This window comes from Rhincodon typus, chromosome 20 (assembly GCF_021869965.1).
Source record: "Rhincodon typus isolate 14 chromosome 20, sRhiTyp1.1, whole genome shotgun sequence".
Classification (NCBI taxonomy): domain Eukaryota; kingdom Metazoa; phylum Chordata; class Chondrichthyes; order Orectolobiformes; family Rhincodontidae; genus Rhincodon; species Rhincodon typus.
In genome coordinates this window covers 51,133,956-51,152,846 of record NC_063351.1, presented here as the reverse complement: position 1 = coordinate 51,152,846, position 18,891 = coordinate 51,133,956, and the positions used below count along the sequence as shown (strand labels likewise).

The window sequence follows — 18,891 nt, the reverse complement described above, 5'->3', positions numbered from 1 at the left end:
GGAATGGAGTAAAACAAAGCTCGGATGTTGCAGAGTTTAACGTGTCTTTTGTTATTGAAATGAAAAGCCTTGTGACAGACTGGTATGCAATCTTTGAAAATTGCTGGATGTATCCTGATTCTGCATTTTAATTTATCCAAAAATTTCTTGAGGCATTGGGAAATTTCCAATGGAATTTATTCAAAGGCTATCAGGTTGGAGCAGGATATGTCTGCATTTCACTGAGAGTGTCAGCAGTAAGTTACTGTGGAATCCAGAGAGTTCTATCTAAACCATTCATAGCCTTCATGTAATCCTACACAATGGCATTTGGTTTTAAATAAGCCTCTTCTAAAGGAAAGTGCTGTACCTTTAACATGGGTCCTAGAGCAGTTTCAGAGATCCATCTTACCCTTCAGGCCAGATTATCCTTGACTGTTTCATGAATGACATTCTGAAACGTGGGTGTTCACTAGTGATTACACTGTTTGCCATGTTCCTCAGACACTGAAACAGTCCATGCTCACACACAAGGCCTGGAAAAGTGGCAGGTGCTACGCATGTTACAAATGTTGTACCAAGCAATCACTATGTCCAGCGAGAGACAATCTAACCACTTCCCCATAACCATCACCCAAACCCCACCCGACCACATACGTCCTGGGCCAGCAGAGAGAATAAACTGAAACATTGAAATACTGTGGCTACAAGAACGTGCATATTTTGTGTTGAGTAACTCACCTTCCGATGTGCCAAATCCTGGAAACAGGGCATAGGTCAGGAGTGTGATGGAATTCTCCCCACTTGCCTGGATGGGTGCAACTCCAATGACACTACAGAAGCTTGACACCATCCAGGACAAAGCAGCCGCTTGAGTGGCACCACGTTAATTACGTTAAGTATGCACTCCCTCCATTTCTGGTAAAATGAGAATGTAGCGAAGGTTATGCAACAAGTCAATAGGGTAGGCCAAGGGAAGGTGCTTCCACTGTGTGTGTTGGGAAGAGGACCAGAGCACCCAAACAAATCTATTGAGTTTACAGTAGGCTCTCCTTTGCCCCTGGAGTGATTTCAATATGGAACAGACTCCCACAAGAAGTTAATTGATACATTTAATGGGAAGCTAGATATGTACAAGAGGGAGAAAGGAAAGAAAGATTACCGTGTAATGTTGATGTAAATTCTATGTAACTGCAGTCTCCCTTTGGAGTACTGCGGCTCCACATTGAAAAATGACCAAAAGAATGAAATATATTTTAAAATTCTATAAGGCCTACCAAAGAGAAATTTCATTAAGCTGTGTTAAATCAAATCTTCTTTGAAATTCTGGGCCCAACCACTTCTCAAGATCAACAACAGCCATTTCCATAAGGGGTCTAAGTCCCTTAATTCCCAGGACATTCCAAGATAGTTGATAAAGAAGAAAATGATTAATGTCTGATGTAGGTATTTCACATGTGAAATTGTTAGTCTGATTTAGAACATTACATCGTAGCTGAAACTTCTGTTGCCTAAATGAGCATGCCCATGTGCCTGTAAACTTCAACCTCTGTGATAAATTGGTTTGACAGTGTTTTCCTTAAAAGGGGAGAGTTTTACGAGGTTTTTAATTGATGAGACACCTTGTAGTACACAATAGTGACCGGGCAGGATTCAGCTCTGAGATGTTGCTCTGTAATCTAAGGCTGAGCTGTCTTTGTTTCTTTGTTGCTAATAGAATTGCCTTTTGATTGCAGTTCTGTGAAGACCTTGGATAAGATTCCTTTCCCCATCAACACCCATTTGAGTGGAGGCACTCCTAACCCTATCCTGCCATCTGCTGCCAGTGTCCAACTCGCTCAACTCCAGGCTCAGCTTACTCTGCAGCGGCTCAAATTCGCTCAGTCAGCTGTGAACAGTAACACGGCTGCTGCCACTGTACTGAGCCAGGTCCTCAACAAAGTTGCTATGTCCCAGCCGCTGTTTAACACGTTAAGGTCCCCATCGCTGATCAATGCAACACATGGACAAGCTGGAGCCCCACAGCTCGGGCCTGGTATTTCAGGCCCCACGATGCCACCTGGTGGACTATCTTATCCATCACAAACTCCAGGGTTACCCCCTTTGGTGGCAGGAAGCATCAACCAAGGTGGAAACTTACAGCCTCAAAGTGCAGGCCCAATCGGACTGCATCCTTTTGCAGGAATAGTCTCACAGCCATCCGTGCATCCAGCAGCTGTTATAAATCTGAACAAGACTGTCTCCTCACATCCTCCTGGTGGCTTTTCCGAATATCATGGAGATTTCTCCAATAAAACAATGCACGATGAGGCTCTCTGCACACAGGGATTTCATCAGTTTGGCTTCACTGGGGATCTGGCCAATGTACTTTCTGCTAATCTTGCCTCAGGGAATCTGGTTAAAGGACAGCACTCTGTTTTGAACCAGCCTCACTCTGGTTTCCAACAAGATTTCCAGGCTTCTCAAGGACAGCCCGTGTGCAGGATGCAGGCTCCAAGTTATTCAGGAGAAATGAATACTTGCAGCTACCCACAGAAACCTGAAGGCCCTCATCAAGTCAACCCAACTGGCAATTCCCAGAATCTGGGCACGTGGGTACCCGATCAGTGGCAGACTGCTTCACAATTCTTAAAACCCAACAGGCCTGAGTTTACAGCTCAGTCACCAAGTCTGTGGTCAACAAAAAGTCAACAGTTGCAGATGAGAAATGATCTGTATAATCCAGAGGAGCCAACGTCTGAAGGAAAGATCAATATTGGATGTCCATCTCCTTTTGACAGGTTCAACCAGAACAATCAGAATTTTGCAGGCGTCCAGTTCAATCAAAGTGACAAGCAACTGCACAGCACCTTCCACCTTCAGGTCCCAGAAAGACACATCCAGCCTTATGAACTGAATGATTTCCATGGCTTAGTGCCCTCGCAGCTGCCCCACATCTGCTCAATATGTGACAAGAAAGTCTTTAACCTAAAGGTGGGTCCTTTTTTTAGCATGGCTTTAGCAAATGTTATTACACGTGTTGGAGATGGGCCTGAAAATTCCGTGGGTGGTGCAGCTTTAACAAGAGCATCTCTTATTCCCGGTGGGATCTTCTTATGATCTTGAACCTGTTTAGAATGTGAGCCACTGAGGTGTGATCTACTTCTGAGCAGTGTCCATTTACAAATATATAAAAGATCCTTCTTCTTTAACCCACTGAAGTAAAATTTTATGGAAATACATTTTAGTCCATAAAGATTATCAAGCACAAGGAGGAATGCTTGACTACTCTTACTCAAGCACTGATGCAGTTCTGCTGTCCTTTTGATAATATTCTGTCTCTTTCTCAGCAATATAGAGACAACAAAGGTTTAAAATTTCACTTATACCAGGAGGAATCTAAGTAATGAACTAGAGTTTCTGACGTGGTGAGAAATAATTGTGGAGAGATTTTTTAACTGTCTATTAAAGCCATCATAAATTTACATTCCAGTCTATTAATCTATTATCATTTCCAATTTCCATTGAAATAAGATTAAGAAAAGAACCAGCAAAGTGAATCGAGGAAATTGCTTATGTTCAAAAATCTGGCACAGCAAGTCAAGACTTGCACAATTATGTATAAGAAGAGATATTCGGCTAAAACTGAGAAGATCATTAAACCAAATCATTGAAGTGGATTGAAATAAAAGTTGTGTTTCTGAAATGGAGCAGGAGAAAATAGAAACGTGGGATTGATTTAGTCAAAAGAAGAGGGGATGGTCAGATTTATTTCATGTTTCCAAAATTAAATACATAATCAATATATTTGTTAATGTTTTTATCTTGTGTTCCAGCATGAAATCTATTTTAATATTCATCACAATTGGTCAGAAAAATAATGATATCATAGCTTTACCTCAGAGTTCCAACTGACATAAAATTAAAAATGAGATTTTCTTGAGTGGCCGCAATGAATTTATCCGATAAATTATAAGTAACCAAAGAAGCCTGGCTTTGTGTGACTGGTGGTTTCTTTATTGGTTTTCTGTTATCACAGAATTTTTTTGATCAATGTTTGAAATATTGCCAACCTTCAGAGGTTTTGTATCTGGAGTGTTCACAGACAAGTGAAAAAAATGGTTAACACAAGAACAGAAAAACTATAAGGTTTCACTTTATTCTGAGTCGAAATGTCATCGAGCCATTCTAACGCTCCATCCCACCTTGCATCTCACCAAAAAACACACATGCCCACATTAAACTATCAATTTGCTTGATTTAGAGTCAGAGAGTCATACAGGCCTTCAGCACAGAGAAAGGCCTTTCGACCCAGTGGGTGTTCTAACTTTACACCATCTTGCTTTAAGTAACTCAGCCACATTGTTAACAACCAATTCATTGTCTAATATAGTTTCTCAATTCTTTTCCATCTAATTTGTAACTGTTAAGTCCTAAGTAATAATCTAATTCACACCCCACAATCATCAAAATTCAAAGATAAAGCAAGAAAACCGAATGGTAAATGACTCAATGCCAAGATTTCCTCATGATAATGGAATGAGGAGGGTCCCTGTGCACTAATTCTGAATCATTTGCTAGTGTTATAAAGTGGACACTGACCCCCACCACTGCCCAACGTCCCCCCAACCTCCCCCCACCACCCCCCCCCCCCCCCCCCCCCACCCCCCCCCCCTCCACCCCCCACCATCCCCCCGCCGGTGAGCTAAAACCAAAGAGGAACACCTCACCCCATAATCTGTAAACGGAGTGTGAAAAGTGTGTAATCTACCTTTCAGCAACTTTTAGAAATTAAAAAAGAACTGACACTCACTTTACAATCAACTAGTAACAATTTATTTATCTAACTCCAACAGTGAACGAATTAACCAGGCCATTAACAAACCGAATAAACCCTTTCTAACTACCAACTATTCTCGAATAATACATGATTCTAATTGTTTGCTGTTCCAATAAATATAAGTCCCACTTATACAAAATAAAATTTAAAGAAGTCGACTTTGGTCTCTCGAAATTACAGCCAGATTACTTGTCTTCTGGTATACTCTTTGCCTTATCCATCAAATGTTCTGTCAGGAACACTTCCTATGCCCATTCTTCTGTCAGGAATATTAACAAGTTGTGCTGTAGGTACTTTTGATATTTAGATAGTACTTTCTCTAAGACTTAGAGGAGCCAGTGAGAGCCAAGAATTCTCTCTTAAGAGCTGAGAGCTATTAACTCTGGGAGATGGCAGTTAGTTCTTCTGTCTTTGTCCAATTCCCCTCTCCTTTTATACCCCAATGTCATTTCAATTTCTTACAATTGGATTGGTCCTAGGTTGTCAAAACCATTGGATTCAAATTTGATAGGTTTTTTGTGTCTAAGTGCCTAGTTCAAATTGATTGGCTAAAACCAATAACTTATTGCCTTGGTAAAAACTGCTGCCTAGCCTGCTAACTGTACGGCCTTTCAATATGAATGTTTCAATTCTGGTGCTCTCCATACTTACAAACTTTCAAGCTGCTCACAGACATCTCCAAGTATAGAGAAAGCACAATCTCTTAAATGGACCATGCAATGCTACCCCTGGCCACCCAGCATTTTACAAGCACCAAATTCTAACATCCTGCCTCCCAATCTACAAATACTCTACCCAACTTCTCAACGCTGGGTAAAGGTTCTGATTTGATGGAGAGAAAGGCATGCTGCAGCTTTAAATTGGAAACTGACTTTGAACATGCACTAAACAGTTTTATTTAGCCTTAAATTTACTCAAAACGAATAATCATAATAATTTAAGTATCTAGAAAAGGAATCAATGTACCTGGAACTGAATATGTATAAAATGCAGCTTTGAAGGTAAACTGTACTAATAATCTGGGCTCCCCCATCCCCATATCCTTATACACCTTTATCTGCTTCTTTCCCAACCTCTGTTGCTCCAAACCCAGCCTTTTCCCCATCACTCAGATCCTCCAGCCCAGGCAGTGTCCTGGTAAATTTCCTCTGTACCCTCTCTAGCATGACCACATCCTCACTATAATGTAATCGCCAGAACTGCACACAATACTCCAGTTGTGTCCTAACCAGTATGTTATATAGTTCCAGCATCACCTCCCTGCCCTTAAACTCAATCCTTGGCTAACAAAGGCAAGTATCCCATGTATCTCCTTAACCACATTATCTACCTGCCCTGCCACCCTCAGGGATCTATGGATATGTACACTAAGGTCCCTCTGACATTCGGTACTTTCCACGGTCCTACCAGTTACAGTGGAATCCCATGCTTTATCTGCTCTCCCCAGCTGCATTATCTCACCTTTTCAGACTAAGTTCCATTTCCTACTGCTCTGCCCACCTGATGGGTCCATTCAAATCCTCCTGCAGTTTACAGCCATCCTCCTCTCCTATTTATACTCTTACCAATTTTCATGTTATCTATGAACTTCTTGATCTCACCCTCTAAGTCCTTATCATTAATATGCACCACAAATAGCAAGGGGATCAGCATTGAACACGATAGAATCCCACTGAATACAAACTTCCATTAACAGAAACATTCCTCAACCATCACCTTCCTGCCTTTCGGTCAATTTCGGATCCAGTTTGAGAGTCGACACAGTAAGCGTTAACAGCCTATATCTGCACGGGGAGAATCAAAACAGAGTCCCATCCTCAAACTCTGAGGAAGGGTCACCAGACCCGAAACATTAACTCTGTTTTTTCCTTCACAGATGCTGCCAGACCTGCTGAGCTTTTCCAGCAACTTTGGTTTTTTCCTCAAACTTACTTGTTGTCTATGTGGAAAAGATTCTGTTGGCATCTGTTCATTGCTTTATCCATCATTTATGAATCAAATTCCATATTCCTGGAACCTCATTATTCATTGACAATGAACAATTATGATGTGTTGTCAAATGTGGATATTGTTAGGAGGTCTGACATTGACACACAAGATTGTGACCAGTTTAGATCAGATAGGTAAAGAAAAACTAACCCCTTCAGCTAATAATTCATGGACTGGGTGACACATATTTGAGGTTTTGAGCAACAGATAAAGGGACACAGGAGGAAGTGTGCATTCAGTGGCAATGATGCTGAATGCAAAGACATGGAATCATTTCAAAGAGAAGTTGGACAGACAAGTGAGAGGAGAGATGATGGCCTTGTGGTATTATCACTGGACTTTTAATTCAAAGACTGAGGTAATATTTTAGGAACCTGGGTTTGATTCCCACCACAACAGATTGTAAAATTTTAATTAAATAAAAATCTGGAATCAAGCGTCTAATGATGACCATGAAACTATTGTCAGTGTCAGGGGCAAAAAAACCCATCTGGGTCACTAATGTCCTTTAGGGAAGGAAACTGCCATCCTGGTTGGGCTATGGAATTAGAGTGTGAATGATGGGGAGGCTCCTCAGGCAGCTAGGATGGGCTCAATGGGCCTAATCATCTCTGTCTGCATCATAATGTTCTATTAATGTACCCTGAGAAACACAGGAACACATTTGTATACAGCAAAGTCTCACAAACTGTCCTGAAATAAATGATATGTTTTGCTGATTTGGCATCTCCCAAGAAGTCGGCAGCTCTTTGACAAGTGATGCCCTTGCACTGTGTTGGGAGGCATTGAGCAGGACCATGACGTTATGTATCTTGGGTATAGGCTCTGACGGGTTTCAGGAAAGGAGAAGGAACAGGGAGCTAAGAAATGAAATGACAACTGTTTATTGTCACACACAGTGGGTGACCTATTGCCATTTATGCGTTTCTTTTTCCTTTGTTTTGGAGAAACCAGCAAGAGAAAACACTTCCAAATTCCATAGGTGACAAGAAAGAGACAAAAGGACAAAAAGGGGTTTGATAATGTGGAGACAATAAAACGATTGCCACATGGGTGCTGTGTGTGATTCATGTGACAGACAATTACCATTTCACTCCAGAACATATCACCTGATTCCATCGTTCCTCTTGGATATCCTTTTATGATTAACCCAACAAAATCCATAAACCAATCCAGAGCTCCAACATTCACCTCTGAAATGTCAGCTGTCTCCATTGTAATCTCACCAGCTTGTTCCCAAATAAAAGCCGCATGGGGTAAAATTGCTTTGCTGTTTCCAAAACAGGACAAACCACCCAAACTCCTTATTGTTCAGGCTCTGTCCGCACCAGCCCCTCTATTGTCACCAGTACAACTGGCAGCTTCTCACCCTGTGAGAGAAACCTGGCTCAGATTGTAAAATAACTGAGCATTACAATTGCAGAAACAAAACTCAAGCTAGGTTACACTTTGGTGCATTTTAATAAGCTTCCACAGAACTGTACAATCAGCATCTTATATATCAGCTTCTACTTTATATTGGGCAGGATTGGGAACAGCATGTGAATGGAAAACATCACATCCAGAACTGTACCCTCTTCTCTGAAAAGTGAGTAACCCTTTCTGATTAGTTTTCTCTGTGGGTGATGAATAGTTAAAAATAATTGCTAATATCTTTTACTGTGTGAGAGTCCACACAGGACTCACTTGCTAACCAATCAGCATTCTCCTCTCATACAGTATGAATGTTGATTTCCCCTCTTGATTAATTGATTTGATTGGATTTAATGTCACATGTACCTGAATACAGTGAAAAGCTTTGTTTGCGAGCAGTACAGGCAGATCATTGTCAGCAAGGATATACAGTTCATAGGATGAAAAAGACTTGGACAGAGTCAGACATACAAGGTTACGGCTGCACAGGAGGTGCACAAAGCAAGTTCAACATTAACAACACCAACATTATTTGATGTTGGAGAGGTCCATTCAGCAGTCTAATAACAGCAGGGAAGAAACTGTTCTTGAACCTGTTGGTGCGAGTTTTCAAGCTTCTGTATCTTCTGCCCAACAGAAGAGGTTAGAAGAGAGCATTACTGGGGTGGGAGAGGTCTTTGATGACGTTGGCAGCCTTTCCACGGCAATGAGAAGTGTAAATGGAGTCCATGGATGGGAGGTTGGCTTCCCTGATGGTCTGGGCTGAGTTCACAACCTTCTGTAGTTTCTTACAGTCCTGGGCAGAGCAGGACATTATGCACCTGGATAGAATGCTTTCTATGGTGCATCTGTAGAGGTTGGTGAGGGTCCTTATGGACATGCTGAATTTCCTAAACCTCCTGAGGAAGAAATTATTTGTATTCTTGCAAATTGTCCTGACGTCTGCAGCTTGAAAAGTTTCAACAAATGTGTATTGTTTCAGCAATACCTCTGTTCTTTTCTATCAAAGAACGAATTGGATCATTACTGATTTGTAAACGCTTTTGTTCTACACAATTCTGAAATGTTAGCCATTTGCATTTTCCTCAGGACAGTCCAGGAAATCCATCAGGTTATTCCCATTGAATACATCACATCCTGCGCCAGGAGTCTCCATACTTTCTGAAATAGTTGGGCCATGAAGAGGTTATCTTAGTGAGTCTGTTTTCCTGCTACAAAAACAGAGATTGCTGGAAAAGCTCAGCAGGACTGAGCTTTAAAGATAATGTTTTGGATCAAGTAACCCTCGAAACGTTAGCTCTGATTTCTCTTCACAGATGCTGCCAGACCTGCTGAGCTTTTCCAGCAACTTCTGTTTTTGTTCCTGATTTTACAGCATTCACAGTTCTTTTGGTTTCTGTTTTCCTTCTATTCTGTCTGTGATGTTCTCCCTTTATTTTTATTCTGAATTCCAATTTTAATCCCAGTTCAGGTATTGTGTCAACGAATTTTACAAGACCAACAAATGGAGGAGTCAATTTGTGTGGATCCAATATGATTTTGAATCCTTCCGGTAATCAATTTAAATCTGTTATGCTTTTTAACAGAAAAAATGAGTAATGCTTCTCATTAAAATTAAACCTAATTTAGAGTGTTTGGAGTGTTAACTGTGACTGGGGGTTTGTGCTCGTTATAGATTTCTGTTGGTTTTAGTTATAAATCCCTAATACAGATGCTGGAGAAAAATGTAGAAAAAATGTGATCAGTTGGAAGTGAGTTTGATGGTAAGAATGAAAAACGCAATTGTAATAAGGCAGTGACCATGAAGTTACCTGTCTGTTGCTCCACAGCCCCCGTTTGTACAGTGTTGTAATTGTACAGTGAAATAGTAATGTGAGCATTGTTACATTTACAATATAGACTCCTAACTCACCTCCGCTGATTCTGGTCTGCGTTGATCGCTGAGATGCCTGGTGTTCATTTAAACCTCTCAATGTGGATACTCGCGTCAAATTCTCCTGTCCTCTCCTGTGGAGTATTGATGGACCTTTACTGGACACTGCTCCAGAGTAGGAGGGGAGAGTAATTTGGGATTATTGAGCAGAAATTATATCCTATTATTCTGCAATTGCTCTCATATCAGTTAATTCACACAGTGAAAAACAGACCATTATTGTTGATAAGCTTTGCCGTTCTGCCAAATGCAGACGAGTACTAGATATTGTCTGGTATTGTGGGGGACCTTCATAATTTTGCTTCATGTTATTGTCCATTACCTTTCAGACCTTCCACCAGATAACAATCAATCTCAGCTGAGGACATTCTCCCAGCAAAGCCATGGATTCACTTCGACACCTCCAGGGTCAAAGGTAGTTCATTCCTAGTTACTCAACATTCACCTTAGCTTCTCTTTCCATTTGTTTATTTAAATTCTTGAACGTTAGCAGTGCTGACTAGGTTCTGCTCTGGAGGTTGGTGGGTCTTCAGAAGTGTTTTTGTTCCATGATTGAATCACTTTGCTGGGCTCCTTCAGTGAGAACAAACTGGTTCCATTCACTAAAGAGCATTTACTGAACCAGGTGGGTGCTTCGAGCAGCTTTCCTGTTTGTAGAAGACCATGGGAGATTCGGAACTTGTGATCTCTGAACTGCTAGCCCACAACCACAACCCCCTGGGGACAGGCGATAATGGGTGGATCAGCCTTCAGCTGCTTGATCCTTACCTGGAGCTCTGAGATTCTGGCCTTGCATTCCAATATGATCCTCCTGAGAAACACGAAACATTTCCTGAGCTGGGAATCTTGCAGTACAGCCTCAGTTTGGAAGGAAAAGTCAAGTCAGGTTTCTAAGTGCGCAGGATTCTGAGCAGGTTTTAATTCTTGAACATTTCCCAGGCTACTGTTTGGGTGCCTGGGCCAGAATGCTCCAAACTCTCCAAGTTGTAAACACTTTCAGAGGATTCCAGGTGCAGAAGTTGCAGAAGTTGAAACTTCCCAGGAAATCCTGGGCTGGTTGGTGCTTCGGGAAGCTAAAGTGTCCACTAATACATCAATACAAGCCTTGTGGAAACATATCACATTCTAAAAGCACTGGCCTGAAGGCTGAAGCCACTGAACATTTAGAAAATAGTTTTATTGTTGAACAAGCAGCAGTGTCTACTCCAGTTCTGAGAAAGGGACCCGAAACATTAACTCTGATTCCTCTTCACAGATACTGCCAGACTTGCTGAGCATTTCCAGCAATTTCTGTTTTTGTTTCTGAGCAATGTCTACCCAACCCCCCCACCCCCAACCACCAAACCCAGGCACTCTCCTTCTCTCCTTCCCCAACTGAGGGAAAACCCAACTCTTGCACATTTTTTAATGAACTCGTCCAGGCACATTGTGTCACACCTCTGCAGCAGGGGGCACAGGAACACAGACCTTCTGTCCCAGAGACAGGGACTCTAGCACTGTGTAGTACAATGACTATACGCCAGCATCACTGGTGTAGTAATGACTGGCATTAACAATGCCCTCCTTTTGTTATTAATCAAACATTAAACCTCGTTTGTTTGAGATGTATGTTCCGTTAGTGTGAGGGCAAGGCTGTTAGCTATGATGTAGAGGTGCCAAATTCATTGGACTGGGATGGACAGGGTCAGAAATCACACGACACCAGGTTATAGTCCAACAGGTTTATTTAAAATCACAAACTTTCAGAGTCTTACTTCTTCTTCGGTTGTTAGTGAGAGAGGTAGTATCAGACACAGAATTTATAGGTAAAAGATCAAAGGGTCACACCACTGATGAGGATGTACTAAACAAACCTAAATGCTGTTAAATCTTTCATCAGTTAGAAGGTTTTAAATGATTGTACATGTAAATCCCCAAATTCTTTTGAAGTCACAGTCCTGTGAGAAATAAAGGTTTTATCAGTGTAAAGAAGAGGTGACATTTTAGGTCAGACAATGCATGTCAGGTGTGAGGGCTTGTTTAGAATCTGTTTGTCTTTATGTTTGGAGTCAGACTGGTTTTATTTCTAAATAGGAATTTATAAAACACTGGTAGGTGTAGGAAATACTGGATGACTAGAGAAATTGAGGCTCTGGTCAAGAAAAAGAAGGAAGTATATGTCAGGTATAGACAGCTGGGATCAAGTAAATCCCTTGAGGAGTATAAAGGCAGTAGAAGAATAATCAAGAGGGAAATCAAGAGGTCAAAAAGGGGAAATCAAATAGCTTTGGCAAGTAGGGTTAAGGAGAATCCAAAGAGATTCTTCAAATTCATTAAGATCAAAACAGTGACTAGGGAGAGAATAGGGCCCCTTAAAGGTCAGCAAGGCTGTCTATGTGTGGAAGCGCAGGAGATGGGGGAGATACTACACAAATATTTCATGTCAGTATTTACTGTGGAGAAAGACATGGAAGCTAGGGAACTTGAAGAAATAAATATTGATGCCTTAACAAATGTCCAAATTACAGAAGAGGAAGTGCTGGAGGTCTTAAAACACATATAAGTATATAAATTCCCAGAATCTAATCAGGTATATCCCAGAATTTATGGGAAACGAGGGAAATGATTACTGGCTACATTGCTGGGATGTTTGTATCATTGATAGCCATAAGCAAGGTGCCAGAAGATGGGAGGGTGGCTAATGTGGTGCCATTGTTTAAGACAGGCTGTAAGGAGAAGCCAGGGAACTATCGACAAGTGAGCCTTATGACAGTGATGGGCAAGTTGTTGAAGGGGATTCAGAGGGACAGGATTTACATGTATTTAAAAAGACAAGGATTGATTAGGGATAGTCGACGTGGCTTTCTACATGGGAAATCATGTCTCACTAACTCGATTGAGATCTTTTGAAGCGGTGACAAAGAAGATTGATGAAGGTAGAGCAGTAGACATAGTTTATATGGATTTCAGTAAGGTGTTCGACAAGGTTTTGCGTGGTAGACTGGTTAGCAAAGTTAGATCACATGGGATCCAGGGGGACCCAGCCAATTGGATCCAAAATTGGCTTGAAGGTATAAGACAGAGGGTGATGGTGGAGGGTTGTTTTTCAGACTGGAGGCCTATGACCAGCGGTGTGCCATAAGGATCGGTGCTGGGTCCAATGCTTTTTGCCATTCACATAAATGATTTTTGATGTGAATATAGGAGGAATGGTTAGTGAGTTTGCAGATGACACCAAAATAGGTGATGTAGTGGACAGTGAAAAAGATTATCTCAGAGTACAATGGAAGGGTAATTATGATTCTGTTAGGCAAGAACTGGGTAACATAAATTGGGAACAGATGCTGTCAGGGAAGAGCACTATAGGAATGTGGAGATTGTTTAAGGAATGCATACTGCGTGTGCTTGATATGTTTGTCCCGAGCAGGCAGGGAAGATGCAGTCAAGTGAGGGAGTCTTGGTTCTCAAGAGAGGTCGAACGACTGGTTAAGAGGAAGAAGGATGCTTATGTAAGGTTTAGGAAACAAGGAACGGAACAGGCTCGAGAGGGATACAAGTTATCCAGGAAGGAGCTGAAGAAAGGGCTTAGGAGAGCTATAAGGGGGCATGAAAAAACCTTGGCAGACAGGATCAAGGAAAATTCCAAGGCTTTTTACACGTACGTGAAGAAAAAGAGAATGACCAGAGAAAGGGTAGGGCCGATCAAGGATTGTAAAGGGAATTTGTACACGGAGCCTAAAGAGATAGGAGAGGTCCTTAATGAATACTTTTCTTCGGTATTCACAACTGAGAGGGACCTAGTTGTAGAGGAGGACATTGTGAAATGGGCAGGTAGGCTAGTGGAGGTGGATGTTAGTAAGGAAGATGTACTAGGAATTTTGAGGAACTTGAAGATAGATAAGTTCCCCGCGCCTGATGAGATTTATCCAAGGATTCTATGGGAAGCGAGGGAAGAGATCGCAGGGCCTTTGGCGATGATCTTTTTGTCCTCACTGTCCATGGGTATAGTGCCGGAAGATTGGAGAGTGGCAAACGTCATTTCCTTGTTCAAAAAAGGGAACAGGGATAACCCCGGAAATTACAGACCAGTTAGTCTTACATCAGTGGTGGGCAAATAATTGGAAAGGACTCTGAGAGATAGGATTTATGATCACTTGGAAAGGCGCAGTTTGATTCGTGATAGTCAGCATGGATTTGTGAGGGGTAGATCATGCCTCACAAACCTTATCGAATTCTTTGAAGAAGTGACCAAACACGTGGATGAAGGTAGAGCAGTGGATGTGGTATGCATGGATTTAAGTAAGGCGTTTGATAAGGTTCCCCATGATAGGTTCATGCTGAAGGTAAGGAGGCATGGGACAGGGGGAGATGTGGCAGATTGGATTCAGAATTGGTTGACCCTTAGAAGACAAAGGATGATAGTGGATGGAAAATATTCAACGTGGTGCTCAGTTACAAGTGGTGTACCACAAGGATCTGTTCCGGGTCCTCTTCTATTTGTGATTTTTGTAAATGATTTGGATGTAGGAGTGGAAGGGTGGATGAGTTAGTTCGCGGACGATACGAGGTGGGTCGAGTTGTGGACAGTGTGGAGGACTGTTCTTGGTTACAAAGGGACATTGATAGGATTCAGAGCTGGGCTGAGAAGTGGCAGATGGAGTTTAACCCTGAAAAGTGTGAGGTGATTCATTTTGGAAGGACAAATTTGAAAGCAGAATACAGGGTTAACGGAAAGATTCTTGGCAGTGTGGAGGAGCAGAGGGATCTTGGGGTTCATGTCCATAGTTCCCTGAAAACTGCCACCCAGGTGGATAGAGTTGTTAAGGAGGCGTATGGTGTGTTAGCTTTCATTAATAGAGGGATTGAGTTCAAAAGCCGTGAAGTTATGCTCCGGCTATACAAAAGCCTGGTTCGGCCACGTCTGAAGTATTGTGTCCAGTTCTGGTCGCCTCATTACAGGAAAGATGTGGAAGCGTTGGAAAAGGTTCAGAGGAGATTTACCAGGATGTTGCCTGGAATGGAGGGAAGGTCTTATGAGGAAAGGTTGAGAGAGCTAGGGCTTTTCTCTTTCGAACGACGAAGGATGAGAGGTGACTTGATAGAGGTGTACAAAATGATCAGAGGTATAGATAGAGTGGACAGCCAGAGACTTTTTCCTTGGGTGGAGGTGGCTATTATGAGGGGGCATAGTTTTAAAGTGAGTGGAGGTAGATAGGGGGAGACATCAGAGGTTGGTTCTTTACTCAGAGAGTGGTAGGGGCGTGGAATGCATTGCTGGAGAGGGTAGTGGATTCGGCCTCATTAGGGGCATTTAAACAGCTATTAGATAGGCATATGGATGATAGTATAAGGTAGGGCTGGAGGTTAGATAGACCTTAGGTTTAGGGTAAAAGTTCAGCACAACATCGTGGGCCGAAGGGCCTGTACTGTGCTGTGCTGTTCTCTGTTCTATGTTCTAATGGGATCTTGATCAGATGGGCTTTTGGGCCGATGAGTGGTAGGTGGAGTTTAATTTAGATAAATATGAGGTGCTGCATTTTTGTAAGGCAAACCAGGGCAGGACTTAAACAGTTAATGGTAGGGCCCTGGGGAGTGTTGTCAAACAGAGACCTTGGGGTGCAGGTTCATAGTTCCTTGAAAGTTGAGCTGCAGATAGGCAGGGTGGTGAAGAAGGTGTTTGGCATGTTTGTCTTCACTGGTCAGTGCATTGAGTATAGGAGTTGGGACATCGTGTTACGGCTGTACAGGACATTGGTTAGGCCACTTCTGGAATACTGCGATCAGTTCTGGCCTTCCTGCGATAAGAAAGATGTTTTTAAACTTGTGAGGGTTCAGAAAAGATTTACAATGATGTTGCCAGGGCTGAAGGGATTGAGTTTAAGGAGCAGCTGAATAGGCTGGGACTATTTTCCCCGCAGCGTCAGAGGCTGAGGGGTGACCTTATAGAAATTTATAAAATCATGAGGGGCATGGATAGGATGAATAGACAAAGTCATTTCCCAGGGTAGTGGAGTCCAAACTGGAGGGGCATAGGTTTAAAGTGAGAGGGGAAAGATATAAAGGGGACCTAAGGGGCAACTTTTTCACACAGAGGGTGGTGTGTGTATGGAACGAGCTGCCAGAGAAAGTGGTGGAGGCTGGTACAATGACAACATTTAAAAGGAATCTGGTTGTGTATATGAATAGGAAGGGTTCAGAGGGATATGGGCCAAATGCTGGCAAATGGGACGAGATGAGCTTAGGTTATGTGTTCAGTGTAGGTGAGTTGGACTGAATGATTTGTTTCAGTGCGGTATAAATCTATAACTCCGTAAATCACCCATCTGTCAGGGAACTAATTGTAAGCATTGCCCACCAGGTGCAGTGCAATAATCACAAATAGATAGAAGTAAGTACATTTGAACCCCCTTCGTCTCCTTCCGACCCGAACCCCCTTCTGATCCAAACCCCCTTCACCCCCTTCCGACCCGAACCCCCTTCGCCCCCTTCCGACCCGAACCCCCTTCACTCCCTTCCAACCCGAACCCCCTTCACCCCCTTCTGATCTGAACCCCCTTCACCCCCATAGCCAGGATTGACACTCTTGCCCCTCCAACACCCAGTGGCCCATGTGACTTGATACCTCCACCACCCTCCCAATCCCCGGCCAGACCCAGTTTCTCTCAACCACCTCGATTTACTCAAAACCCCATCACTTATCTGGCATCCTACACACCTGGCACCCTAACTACCTGGTATCTTATCCCTACAAAGTCAAACCATAGCCTAATGGTATTATTGCAGGACTCTTAATCTAGAGGCCCAGGTATTATTCTGGGGACTCAGGTTCGAATCCCGCCATGGCAGATGGTGTATTGTGAATTCAATAAAGAATCTGGTATTACAAGCCTAATGATGACCATGAAACCATTGTCGATTGTTGGGAAAAACCCATCTGGTTCACTAATGTCGTTTAGGGAAGGAAACTGTCATCCTTACCCGAGCTGGCCTACATTTGATTCCAGACCCACAGCAATGTGGTAAACTGCCTTCTGGGTGATTAGGGCTGGCCAATAAATGCTGCCTAGCCAGTGATACCTACATCCCATGAATGAATAAGAGAAACACACCTCTCACCTGATCTTCCTGGCACCCAGCACTGCTTCGTAAACACTTATCCACTGCAACTCCATTTCGAGACTTGGCAATGGTTACACTCCCCTCAGTGAGGAGGTAAAGAGCTGGGGCTGGGGGTTGAGGGGGTGTGGCGGTGATGGAAGAGTGAGGGGGTGGATGCAGGCCTCCACCTGTCTTTGCTATCTCGGAGTCCCCAGTCCCCACTCAGGGCCAGACCAACCATTACTTTGGGGATTCTCTCTGATCCAACAGCAGACCGTATCCAGTCCCTGATACAGTCTCACGTTGCTGCACATACACTTTAAAAATAACAAGGTCAGAGGTCACAGGACGTCAGGTTATAGTCCAATGGGTTTATTTGAAATCACAAATTTTTGGAGCGCTGTCGGACAAAGGGGCATTGCTCGGAAAGGTTGTCATTTCAAATAAACCTGTTGGGCGATTACCTGGTGTCATGTGACTTCTGACCTTATCCACCCCAGTCCAACACCGGCACCTCCATATCATTTAAAAATAACACCCAGAGCAGCTTCTGGATTGGAAATAAATTATTCACAAATCCTTACATGTTGTCTTAAATCTAATCGTCATTTTCATGGTCATAGAGTCATAGAGTCATACAACACAGAAACAGACCCTTCAGTCCAAACAGTCCATGCCAAACATAATCCCAAACTAAACTAGTCCCACTTGCCTGCTCCTGGCCCATATTCCTCCAAACCTTTCCTATTCATGTATCCATCCAAATGTCTTTTAAATGTTGTAATTGTACCCACGTCCACCACTTCCTCAGGAAGTTCATTCCATGCATGAACCACCCTCTGTGTAAAAATTTGCCCCTTACATCTTCACTAAATCTCTCTCCTCTCGCCTTAAAAATGTGCCGCCTAGTCTTGAAATTCAAAGCATTTTAATTTACCTGCCAAGTATGAAATAACACAAGAACTGCAACACCACCCTATTTATATAAAGGCCTGTCACACCAGTTGTCAAATAGCCTGTTATTTACAGCTGTAGTTATATAAAGTAATTTATTGCATCATTTTTATAACTATCATTCTTTATGCACTGGTCATAAACAGTAAGTGAGGCAGGTGCTATTTTTATGATCTGTACAGTTTCTATCATTGTTTGGGTCTGACCATAATTATACACTGGGTAGTGACTTGTGTGTACATGCACAGGGATTGAGTGTTGGAAATTTGTCAACTTTACTTTTCTCGCCCTTAAAAATTAAAATTCAGGCTTATGCAAAACTTGAACATTATGAACAGAAATGTAGAGTTGTTTGAATTAAGTTTAGGAACTGGTTACTGCCAAGTTTCAGTCTGGTCACTGGAGACCGTGTGTGGCTCCTCTGATAATGGGAAAGGGAAACTGGTTAAAAAGGGAACAAGTGGCCGAGTGGGTATTGCTGTTGGCCACCTGGATAAATTTTATCGGTATCCAAAGTGGGGTGGACCATTTGGCCCATTGAGCTGCTGTGCTCGTTAATATGCACATGGCTGATCTTTACACACAGGTTGCGTTCCAGAGAGAGGTCGGTATCAAAATATTAAAATATCCAAAATGTCACATGAGTTTTGATGTATTAACATAACATTTTTGTTTAAACATGGTGAACAATATTACAGAGACAACAAGGTGCAGGGCTGGATGAACA

General features: G+C 42.5%; 1 protein-coding gene across 1 annotated transcript in view; it reads left to right on the top strand.

Annotated features, from left to right (window-relative positions):
• rbm20 (RNA binding motif protein 20) overlaps positions 1–18,891 on the top strand; it is a 165,011-nt gene that overhangs the window by 94,317 nt on the left and 51,803 nt on the right. Inside the window, exons 2-5 of the mRNA XM_048608753.1 lie at positions 1,716–2,952; positions 8,314–8,375; positions 9,667–9,752; positions 10,463–10,548. Of these exons, the coding sequence (XP_048464710.1) occupies positions 1,716–2,952; positions 8,314–8,375; positions 9,667–9,752; positions 10,463–10,548 (1,471 nt within the window). The remainder of the gene's footprint in view (positions 1–1,715; positions 2,953–8,313; positions 8,376–9,666; positions 9,753–10,462; positions 10,549–18,891) is intronic.